We start from the raw sequence: 12,968 nt of genomic DNA, 5'->3' as shown, positions 1-12,968 counted from the left end.
AGAAAAACAGCTTTTTGTTTTCTCAAATACACAGTCACAAGGGTGAAAGTTTATATTATTTCGTGTATAGAATATTTAAAATTAATAAATTCCACATTTTGATTATGCAGAAATGTTGGAAAGCAGTAGTTCTTTAGCAATTCACAAAAAAGTCAAAAATACCTAAAGGTGGACTTGGCTGATTTTGAAATGTAGCGATACAAATATTATAATATATTTTCCATCTTTTCGGCGGTAAATATGAGACAAAAAATCTCATATATTATTATACTATCCGAAGCATGATTTTTTTTACGTGGCGTGGAATAAATTTCCACAGTTTTTTACGAGTTTGTGACATAATTTTTTTAAGATAAAATTATCACCGTATTATGCTTCCTACTTTGGAAATAAATTTTAATTCTCTATAAATCACGTCTGGCCTACTAACTAATTCAAACGAAGGTACAGTTATACCTTATCATTTTATTTTCTGTTACTGGGAGAATTATCATTATTATATATTATATTTCTACAGTTCAAGGTGAGTTAGTTATAAAAATTAATCCATTTAGCAGTGGGTAATTAATACTTAGTGCAGTGGCGGCTCGACGACTTTCTAGGTGGTGGGGTTCAGCCATGAATTATTAAATATACATACCTACCTCCTTTCTCATAGTATACCAGGGTTGGCCAACCTTTTTACGTACGCGTGCCAAAATTTCCCAAATACTATTTTTCAACTGTCTGACGTGCCGAGCACTTATGGAAAAAATAATTTTTAAAAATTCTATTAAAATGATGATGTTCTAGAATCTAGATCACAGAACATAGCACACATATAGTTTTAACACTTTTTTCAGCTACGCCATACATTTCGGTCCACCAATTTTAAAACTGTCTGCCAGAATTACTACTACTAGCTTCACCAAGTTTTTGCGTCTTATTTGGTGCAGTCATTTTTGTGGGTAGAAATGAAATAGCTTATGAACGTATTAATTAGTTTGTCTATTTACGCATAGATTGACACCAGTATTGCTCCGATTAGATGAGGCATTCTCTTGCTGCAGTGATCTCAAGCATTGTAAATCGATTAAAATTAGAGGTTCGCGGTGCGGCATTACCCGCCGCCTGATGGGGTTAGTGCGATAATATTATACGTGACGTATAAATTTTAAAGCCAGACCTATGCAATTATATATTTAAATTAAACGTAATGCTTATTATTGAAGAGTAGTTGCCTGCTATTTTCTATACAATGCGATCTGTCATTTATTATTATTATAGATATTTTTTTTCTCTTCAAACGCGTACCATGCAAAATTATCTCGCTTGCCATAGGTTCGCCACCACTGTTATAGACTAACCATTATCAGTTTTGAACAAAGACATAGGTACAGCGAGCGTTTTTACTCGCCTAGGGGTTATTTGAGTCGCTCCCCAGTATGCGTTTACTAACCCCAATCCCACATCCTTTGCAGAATGAGATTTTTACCGCCACGACGGGATCAGACTTATTGACCCCGGTCATCGAAAAATAGACGCCATAGCTTTTTTTAATTTATACATAGGTATCACCGTGAAATATAGTGAATTTAATTAATTATTTTAATACCGCGTAATCATTATTACGTTATTACGTAATTTACAATCATTGCTTTATTTATTTGTATAATAATAATAAGTATCTCTATAAAATTGCGACGGACTTGGGTGGTTAAAATAAATTAAATAGTTAATTTAATCATCTAATTAAGTAGGTATATTACGTGTATTTTTGATATGTTAACGATGTGGGGATGGTCCCTACGAACCCTTAAGATAGAGCTGCCCCTGATTGTTGATAATTAATGAAAAGGTTATCCGATTTGTAAAATATTTAGCGAAAATGTAACGTACTTATACACAGCATGGATATCATAATACGTATAACATATTATCATTATATTATAAATATCAATATAACTCAGTCATAAAGCCTTCTCACTCAATTATGATGTACCTAAGAAGATATTAAACGATTAATAAACCGTTACTTAGTAAATGAATTATTTACTTATGAGTACCTATATATTCACCATAAAAATAATATATAATGGTAGAGAATATAATTTTATAATATTTGAATTAGGCAGGGGCATCTGTTTAACTGAATCAATTTTTTATCCAAGCCAACTAAAACATGCCGATGACGTCTTGAACAAATTTAAAACTGATTGGGGTGAAAACTGTCTATTCTCTTGACCATGTCCGATCCTAATAGGATCATATGGGCCTCCAAAGAGTAGAGGTTTGTATTAACAAATTTTGTTTTTACGAGAAATGGATGTCAGCCACTTGCTCAGCCTATTAGGTCCATACTGTGACTCATACACAAATTGAAAAACAATGTGTGTACTTGCCAGACCTAAGACAGCGGTCTTCTGGTAGAAACATTTAGTTTAAGACTCGTAAATTGATATATAATAAATGAAAATGTTATTTAATACTTATACCTATGTAGGTACTTAATATCATTTTTAAAATATGTTTGAATTATTATGAATATAACTCATTATAGTAACGCCCACGAGGGCCGAGCAGTAATGTGTTGAATTATACTGTCGTGGGTTCCGGGTTCGAATTCCGGGTCTGGTAAATTCGCATGTTTTTTTTAACGTGTGTTTACATCCAGACTTTTGACCTAATTGGTTAAACTAGTGATTAACATTCATTTCTCGTAAAAATGAAAAAATCTGTCAATAGAATCTCCACTCTGTAGAGACCCATATTATGATCATCTGATGATCGAAAGTGATGTAATGTATTATAGTGTTATTATTAGTAAATAAAAAATTACATTATTTATTTAATACAATAATGTTAATCAGTAAAAATCATGTAAGTATAACTATTATATTGTGCATTTTTTTCTAAAGTACCTCTCCAACAAGCATATTCGCCCACTGATATATTATTTTTAGTGTTACTCTATTACCCGGGATCCCGCTCGATTTCTTGCTCGAATCGTACGAATTGTAGGAGTCCAAAAAGCTCCAGCTACGTTTACATTCTATTTATAAAGAAATATTTTCCCTCCTCAAAAATATTTAAGAAAATTGTACTGTACCTGTCGGAGAATAAAATTGTTCTCGAAAACGTATGTATTATTGAGCTACGCTATTTTTCATATCGCAACAACGAAACAATTCATCCACTCAAACAACAAAAAGAAAACACCGAAGGACAGCCTTCAATACAGCGTGGAATGAATAAAGAAAATTTTAGCAAAGGGAATGAACATTTTCTTTCTTGCAAAATTGTTGACATATTCCCAACGTCCTTTCTACTATCGATTTGCATTGTGTAGGCCGAATTTGATACTGTATAAGTATAAAACCACAATGTAAAATAATTTATTTACCTTGACTTAGCTCTGTATTTAATATCAAGCTTCTTTGTTATTTTTTTTATTCATGCTCGTTTATTCCAGGGGTAGTCAACCCAGGTCTAGCTTTCATGGTGGGCGGTAGGGGTTTTAAAAACATTTTCATTATGTTATCATAAAATTACCGGTGACAGTTAAAATTTAGAAAATATACTATTTGTATCGCTCTATAAAAGAATGCCTGTCTCATATCCAAATATGTAGAAAATGATATTCAGTTTGTTGGTACATTTTCTTACCTCATATTATCTTGTGGAATCAGGCTTTAGTGCTGTTAATCATATGACCAAAGAAAGAAACGGCCTGAATATTTCCTAAAGAGGAGACCTTCGTTTGCTCCTCACAAAAATTGAGCCAGATATCCAGTATTTAGTTACGCAGCATCAGCCTCAGGGATCTCATTAATAATAATTTAATTAATTAAATGTAATTTTATCAGACTCCATGCTTCGATGTATGCAAAGTATAAATCAAAAGATAGATTTAACTACAGTAAGTTGTTTTATAAAGATCTGGTCTCAATTCTGCCAAACTTAGCGAAAGTCTGACATTAAGTATTTGGTAAGTAATTATTATTATATGCGTTAACTTGCTGTAACTCTGCTTTATAAATTGTATAAAGTAAAGCTACTTCCCTACTTTATAAATCACCATTACTGTGGAACCGGTTGGCGGTTAGAAAACTTTACTACTAACAGACATACAAAAGTGGGCGGTAGTTATAAAAAGGTTGACTACCCCTGGTTTATTCTATACGTTTGTTGTTTATATTTTCTTTTGATGTAACAAATATCTCAAATAACTCTTCATAGTGTATAACAGCCTCGTCAATCCTAAACGGACGGGAGAGGGGGGAGAGGTGTTACCTCGTTGCTAAGGTGTTTAGTAAACATTCTGACAACACGGGTTATTATAGAACAAAGACACAGTATTTGACGGGTTTTGTACAGATTTCGACAAATTGTTTATCAGCGCGGGTGACTTACATTGCCAAACCGAACCGCGGAGTAAGGGATGCTCGACTGTCTTAAAAAATTCAATCGTGGACCTGCTGTGGGGACAAAGATGGAGCTTTATGATGAAGGAAGAAAGCGTGTCACCGGGTACCTGTCATTTTGTAGAAGACACGTTACTGCTGGCACTTTCAAGTACATTATAAAATTTCACTAGGTATTTAAACTGGGTCAAACCAAAATTGTGCTGTCGGCGGCAGACTGATGTCTTCATTTGGTAATACTAAACGCTGGATTAACCTATAAGAAAAAAACAGCAAAATAAAATAATATTACAAAAGATGATCGGAATTTAGGATAACACAAACAAATTTATTTTTGATTTTTAAAAACAATTTATATTTATGTAAGTACCTATATGTGATTAAAAGCCATATATTTTTTAAATTATCTAATTATTAATTAGGTATTTTGTACAAAGCTGCATTTATATTAATAGTATGCGCATGGTTTTAGGCTTGGCGATCAGACCCTACCATATCGCATACAATGCGATAGACAGACTGGTCACGTGACGTAAAATTCATAAAAAAAAACAACACTCACACACAACATTCCTGACCGAATAATTCTATAAATATGTTATTTTTTTTAAGCCTTTGACAGATTGTTCTATAATCTGTATTATTTATAATACATTCCTACATTTATTATATGACAGATGTCGTTGTCAAATTAAATTATTTTCAATAAATAATAATTGCCATGTATGATGTATTCGGCAGTGATATATATATATTAAACACACCAGAGTTATCTTGCCCCACAATATACATTCTCATATACCTACAAATTGTGAGTATATAAATAATACTTACTAGATTTAATTACTTAGTTATCATGGTAACGTTGAAATTATTAGTACCAAAGTACATAATAGCAAAGGAAACTTTGTGAGGAGAGAGTTTCGAATTACTATTATCATGTTTCTTTGTTGAAAATTAAATTTGAATTTGAATTTCAGGAGCTGACCTTGACCGACGACACAGTCCTAGAGGAGCACAATGAAGACCCAACCCTCGTCCAGATACGGTTGCTAGGCGACGGAGGTAAATATTAAAATACGTTATTATTATATTAAATTTATATTACAGCTAACAGTTGACCTTCAGACTGAAATACAAGATCACTCACTGTGTATTCACTCTCACCTTTTTTTATACGGCGTGCCCTGAAGGAAAACTTGCGTATTTCAATTGACTGTCAGGAATAGGGAATCCAATCCCGGGATCCTGAATCCCGGGATCCCGGGATCCCGAGCTATTTTCGATACCTATGAATCCCGGGATTGGTAAACATAATCCCGGGATTTCGGGATTGATTTTTTTATCAATTTTTATGGAAAATAAAATAAAAACTAAAATAACAGAAAAAATACTTTTAATAACAAATAACTAAATTAGAAATAAACTGAGTTTGATAAAGTTGTATTTATACCCATATGTAAGCTGCCGATTCATTTTATTTTTTCACATAAATCAATAAAAATGAGAAAGATTGGAATAAAACAATTCTTCGCACTTTTAACAAAGTAATTCCACCATGATCTCATAAGTTTTACAGCAGTTTCATATTTGGCTGATTAATTAGATTTATGAAGCGGAAAGGCCATACACCAACCACGATATGCTTTACTATTTTAAATCTAGCTAACTTAATTAATGAGTTTTTACTACCAGAAACAGCAATCTCATATTAAATTCAGATTATTATTTATATCACAAAATTATTTACTCAATTAAACTTATGTATTTTCAAGATTGAACAATTAACATAATTAACAATAATAATTACAAGATAAAAAAACATTTTATATACAACGTTTTTAAATTTTCTGTTGAATTATTATACTGAATATGCTCAAACTTGTACTTGTATGAATTAAATAAAAAACAAACAAACAAACAAATATAAAATACTGAAATGTCATTTTGACATTTCATTTTGATTTCCATAGTAACGCACGTATATATTAATAATTTAGTTGCTAGGGCAACCGCCTTAGTAACCAATAATAGTCTTTAACTTTTTACGGATTTTTCTGATATAAATTTCTATACAAAATAGAATTAATTGAAAATGAATTCGATTCTGCTTAAAAGATGGCTAAAGGTATTAAATGAATGCATTGGCATCGTGTTCTGGAATATTCTAAAAGTTTCAAATACACTAGCTAGCCGGGAAGTTAGTTAAAAATCGATTATAAGATTTGTACCGGACAAACAACCACCGGACAAATAAGAATACGAGCTAATGAAAACATTGTATAAAATTGTCTTAAATAGTATAAATTATACTAGATTTATTTTGACCGATTTTATTAATGTTATTTGTAAATATAAAAAAAATGTATTAACAATGGAAAAAATGCCAATCCCGGGACCAGTCCCGGGATCCCGGGATTATCAAATTGTAATCCCGAAATCCCGGGATCAGAATTTTGGCTCGGGATTGGATTCCCTAGTCAGGAATATAACTTACTTTACTTTACACCATGTCCACTCCTTAATTATAATGTGTAAATCGCGGCGCTTCCAATAATTACCATCGCTCGTACAGTATTCTTGCCAACATCTCTTAAGTCCACCGTATACACCCCATGGATGGTATTTAGTGAGCTTTATGATCGCCGGAATCTGGTTGACTTGAACAGGCCTTCCGGGCTGACTCTCTTGAGGCATTTGTAACACGTGGTCGAACCAGATCCGACGTCGCTTTTTCACTTTCAGTTTCATGAGAGATTTTTTATTAATGTACTTATTTTGTATCTTAGCTAAGGCAAGGAAATGACAGAAAAGCCAGGTTGGAACGACGTTCAGAATTAAGGATCAGGTCTCGGAAGCTAATGACATTGCCTCATTAAAACCAACATAATGATAACACATAGCTGCCTCCAGCGAATTATCCAAGACTGATTTATCCAATTATGAACTATCATAATATACATAATATTATATGCAGTATCTAGTAAATTGAATAACCCCACCCTACAATAACACAATTCTAATTAGTAGTTAGTACCATTCAGATTGTATTTTTAAATGAGACATGTATGTCATTCAGTTGCAAGGCGTGTAACTAGATATATAAAACATGGGAAAAAAATAATGTTGGAAATTTCGAGATAGATAGGTATTTCTCCCACTTAACTGACACTTTGGTCGTTTTTATTTTTAATTATTGGCTTTCTAATGAAATAATAATAGCAGTCGATAGTTTGTGTTAGTTTTTAGGGCGTAAACAAAATATTAATTAGCGTCCGAATAAATACAATTTTCTAATCTAATTCCATAATTTACGTTAGATGGCATGTCATATTATATCAAAAAATATGATTCAAGTATGTAAAGATTATTATAGTCTTTCAACGCATATTGGTGTAACATTTCGAATACAAATTATTTTACAACACAAACAAAAACCCCTCCAAACCAACGCGCACCGCACCACATTCAGCTAATGGAGCGTATCACGAGGCCCTACGTTTGGTGTGAAGCATCAGCAGTTTTTTACTACTCGTAATGTCAGGAACAGATATCCAAGTCTCTTCCACGCTCTTAAGTGAGCTTTGACTGAGTTAACTAAAAAAAAGCACGAAGAGTTTACATAAAATATTATATAGATTATTTATTTATTTATTTAAAAAAGACGCGTTGAGTACCTACATAACAACTTATTAATTCAGGACGTTCACAACATGGTATTTAGAATAAAAAGTACAAGTAATCAGTTAGAGGAAACAAACAAACCAAAAAATAGTTTTATACAAAAGAAATAAAATAAAAAACAACAATAATTCAAAAAAAATACAAATTAAGTAAACAATGAAATAGAATTTTAAAAACAGAATATATAATGCATCGCTAAAAATATCTACATATCTAGGGAGTGCATTGACCAGCCGCACAGCCCTCGCAATTGGTGCCTGGTGAGCCTGACATGAGGAAACAGCTTTCACCCAAAATAGGTCATGGCTGCGACCACGCATGTGATTGATGGGTGCATAAAAATTTAATTTTTTTAGAATATATAATATAATATAAAAAACAATACGGACATACAAAACCTATGTGAAGAGATCTTCGCGTCCGCAATAAGACGCCACCGCTTTTCTTTGTGGTCATATAATATATTATAGGCTTAAATTTCTCTGTTAGTGGTAGTTACCAGTGTGATATGAAAACCTACAATTTATAGGTAATACTCGCCTAATATGGAGTCTTCGACACAGACGTCCAGAGATATATAAGAGTCGAATTTAAATCAATATAAAGTAAAGTTAGTAAGATAATCTTCTATCGTTTCAAACATTGAAAGCTCAAATATTCAAAATGAGGTCACTACTGTGGAATTTCAAAGTTTGTTCCGCAGTGAAATAACGAAATAAATGCTCCGACTTGTCTTTATGTTGGGATACTTCTTTTCTGTTTCGCTCTTCGGAACACAAGAGCTCCGGGAATGCTCTTGTCATACTCGGTGAATATTTTATCTATCTGTTTTGCTGACTAAGCGAGCTTTACGGAAAACTACTTTTTTTATTTTATTTTTTTACTTTGCTGATGGCAGGGTTTATTTTCGACTGCGATGTTTTCGATTCAGCTAGTTTATTGTCAGCAAATCAGATTTTGTCAGCATTTGTTAAATAATAGTGGCTTCCAAAACCCGTTAATAAACGATTACTTAACAAAGCTCTGAAACGTCATCATTAACATGGACAATGGCATTCGAAACCACGTGTATCATTTGAGTGATTACCGTAATAATTTATAAAAGCACTCCCCTTGTACATTACGTATCTTTCTTATTCTGATTCAAAGCGTGGTTTTTTTAATCAGCAAGCCTGACGATGCCAAAATGCAAAATTACGGACATTATCATTATCATCATTGACTCAACAGTCATATGTCGGTCTTGGCCGCCGCCATTGGATGTTTCTTAACATAAATGCTTGTTAGCTTTTCGTCCATTCTATTACGGACTGCAAACGGACTCCAAATACACATTAAAAACATCATGCGAATTTTTCAGAAGCAGGTTTCGAACCGCGATTTATGATTTCCGAAGCGGCCATTATATCACTCGTCCAAGGCGGGTTCTATTACGTAGATACATCGCGGCCCCCATAGTCCAATACCTAATGCACTGTATTCTCTTCTTGGGCCTGGGTGCTTTTGTGTTTCACTACTGCCTACTACACTAGTTACTGTCATTGGGGGTCATAATGGTCTGCTGCAATGTTAAAAAATTAAAAAGGAAAAGAGAAGAAAAAATAAACATTAGATGCATATCTCATACTAGTATCCTTTTATAATGGCTTATACCTACCTATAGGATTTTGTATCTGTGATACCTTTTTTCCTTCATAGTATTCGCACACCATAGACTGTGGTAAATACTATTCTACACTACGTATTTAAAAAAAATACCAAGTGGCAGTGCCACCTGTGCACTCAATGTATTCAATGCGCAGACAGAAAGAGAGTATGTGTGCTGTGCTGTTTTACAGACATATACATCAAGACAAATATAATATACCTAATGTAATAAGTATCGAGCCATACAAGTGAATACTGAAAAGTGACTTTTGATTTGAACTAAAATTTAATTTTCCACAATTAATTACGTTAGTTAAATCAATCCCTCATAGAAATTATGATTATATTATATTCAAAATTTCAGTGATATTATTATAATAATATAACTTTGTTTGATAACAAGTTTGCCGTCTCCTTGTGTTATGTTATAATATTTTGCAATAACTATTGTATCAAAAACTTTCGGGCTTTGCGCCACATAATTTACATTCTAATCCCCGAAGTTTCCGGGCTTTTCTTCTTCGAATTAATCATGGTTCAAGCGTTTCCCGGATATTCTTCGGAACAGCCAACCGTGGCCGGAGATTCCGGGCTGAAGTTCGCAAGCTATAACTGGGCTCTTTGCGACTTTATAAAGTGGATAAGGGAGTTTAAAGTTACATTTTTATCGCCATGACCCCGAAGAACCGACCTACAGTTTCCTCGCGAAATGGGATCGGTTAAAGAAAATGGTTTATCGTAAAGTTAAACCTGTTTTCTTGTTATTATCTGCTATTAGGCGGAGTATATAGCTGCGTGGTTACGTGAATATATATGCAATAGTATTTTAACAATTAATTTCACCTAACAAATATGATCTACTTAACTCATTCGGCGTACTTTCATGACGTACTTTATAATTGAGTACATCAAAAGTAAAAGAGCTTCTCTCTACCACTCACGCATTAACAAAACAATTAGATTTAAACGAAAAATCGTTAATGTAAGTATCTAAATATGGCATCGAACGACTGGTATATTTTTAGTTTTAGATACTCGAAACGTAGTAGCAGTGGCGAAGAGCGGAGGTAGGCTGTTAAGATCCGACACAAATAGGGCACAATAAACTTTGTTAGGCATACGTATTTGTTTTTATTGAGCTAAAACTACATTGATGGAGTTGGTTAAATTTAAAAACTCTATTAACCCTGCCTAAACCAAACCTTTGGTATGTTTTTGGCGATCCGACGAAATTGTGCACATTTTTTCATCAATACTTATTTGTTTTCGTTGAATTAATAGTAAGTACATGTTACACAATATGTTGTTGGTCAGTTCTTTTAATTCATTAAGCCCTGCTTAAACCAAGCCATCATATATAGAAATATTATTCTATCTTTAAAATATCCAAAATTATTTGACTATTATCTATTATGGCTTGGTTTCGCAGGGATTAATTGAAGTTTAAAAACTAACCAACACCATCTGTAAATTGTAGTACCTAGGTATAAATCCAATGAAAACAAATACATATAACTGACAAAATTTAGTATGCACTATTTATATCAGATCTTAACAGCCTACCTCCTCTTTTCGCCACTGCGTAATATAAAAGTTGTCGGTAAATATTTGACGAGCTAAAGAACGGCGAATAACTTCATGACTTGAGGACGAATATTTCTCAGTTGTGGGAACAATTATTCACTTCTGAACTCTGAAGAATGCATAATTATTTGTCAAGTACAATATTTCACCTTTAGAAATAGAGGCATCAAACCGATAATAATTTGATTTATTTTGTTTGATGTGGCTTGCTGGTAAACCTCTATAATTTTAAAGATCTTTGACATGCCAAATAATGATAGACAACAAGATAATTACATATTGCAGTGCTTCATATTGTGAATTGGTTAGCTACATACCTACATAATTTATTGGAAATATGATTTAGATGACATCCCTCTAATTTTAATCAATGTGTTATGTTCGTATAATTAGGGCACTATACATTTTGAAGTCATAATAATAATTTGAATATCAATGTATCTTGTTTGTGACGTTCAAAAAATATCCACGGAATTTTGATTGTAACGTAACATAATGCGATATTATGCTTCACCATACTTAATAACAGTGGCGAATAAGGCCCGTTTCAGACGGGACACCAGGTGGCCTTTGTATTATGTTTATGAACGCCCCAAAGCTAATGAGTCAACGCATAATTTCGCGTTATAAATTAGAACATAGAACTGGCTGCGGTAATAAAAACAAGTGTATCGGCGGCTTGAGAATGTAGCGGCCGACGGAAAAGTGTACCGGGCACGCGTTGACTCATTACTCTGAGGCGTTCATAAACATAATACAAAGGCCTCTTTATTCGAATACAGAGGCCTCCTTTATTAATACGAGCGCGACACCGGTGTCCCGTCTGAAACGGGCCTAATCCATACTAGGCGATTATTTAAAGCCTACCTTCTTAATAATAATAATTTTCAATTGCATATTGACGTACACTTTATTAAATACAAATAATTTCATTTGCCTACGACATCTGTCGCATATGTAAGAAAGTAGGGATGTATTATAAATAAGTACAAATTACAGCACGTCAGTTAAAAGTTCACAGCCACGGCGTGACATCTGTCTCAAATTTGTCGAATTATTTGCCAGGAAAAGTGATCTATTTTCTGTATGGACTTTATGTCACGTGACATCATGATGTCTGGAGCATTTAATACAAAACGATAGACTAATGCGTAAGCATTTTAGATCATTTGAAAAAAATATTTCTGCGGCATTAAATCAAATATAAATAAATAAACATTGTTTTTAAAAATTAAAAAAAACATATATCTAATGATTTTTTACGTGTATAAATGTTTAGGAAAATACATAATTTAAACTCATCTCTCATTTTTATGTCGTCAGTGAGTTATTGAAATTTCATAGAATTAGTGCATCGTTATCATTAGTGTGTCATCACTAGTAATATCGTATTTCCCATAAGTATACCTGACTTGCGTGTTCTTTTTCTCTGATCTCCACAGCCTACCTCGTCCCAAAAGTCACCCTTCGTCACTGCTTAATAATCATGTCGATATTGAATTTACTGTTTTATTGTATATGCTGTATCTTTTTTCTTTCAGTTGTCGAATCAATTATGCGGGGGGAGGCAGTCGGCATCATGCCGCGAAGATCACGATCTGGTGCACTCCTCGTGAAAGAAGTCAATCGAACCGTGAGTACTTGTACTAA

General features: G+C 33.3%; 1 protein-coding gene across 2 annotated transcripts in view; it reads left to right on the top strand.

Moving 5' to 3' along the window:
* Kdm3 (Lysine demethylase 3) overlaps nt 1-12,968 on the top strand; it is a 590,511-nt gene that overhangs the window by 197,210 nt on the left and 380,333 nt on the right. For both annotated transcript variants that reach the window (XM_085942105.1, XM_085942104.1), the window contains exons 5-6: nt 5,384-5,468; nt 12,860-12,951. In XM_085942105.1, coding sequence (XP_085798231.1) covers nt 5,384-5,468; nt 12,860-12,951 — 177 coding nt within the window. The remainder of the gene's footprint in view (nt 1-5,383; nt 5,469-12,859; nt 12,952-12,968) is intronic.

This window comes from Rhyacophila brunnea, unplaced genomic scaffold, assembly GCF_057557595.1.
Source record: "Rhyacophila brunnea isolate RB1 unplaced genomic scaffold, BYU_Rbru_1.0 scaffold_14, whole genome shotgun sequence".
Taxonomy (NCBI): domain Eukaryota; kingdom Metazoa; phylum Arthropoda; class Insecta; order Trichoptera; family Rhyacophilidae; genus Rhyacophila; species Rhyacophila brunnea.
Note: the sequence above shows the minus strand (reverse complement) of the source record. Positions and strands in the feature narration are given on the sequence as shown.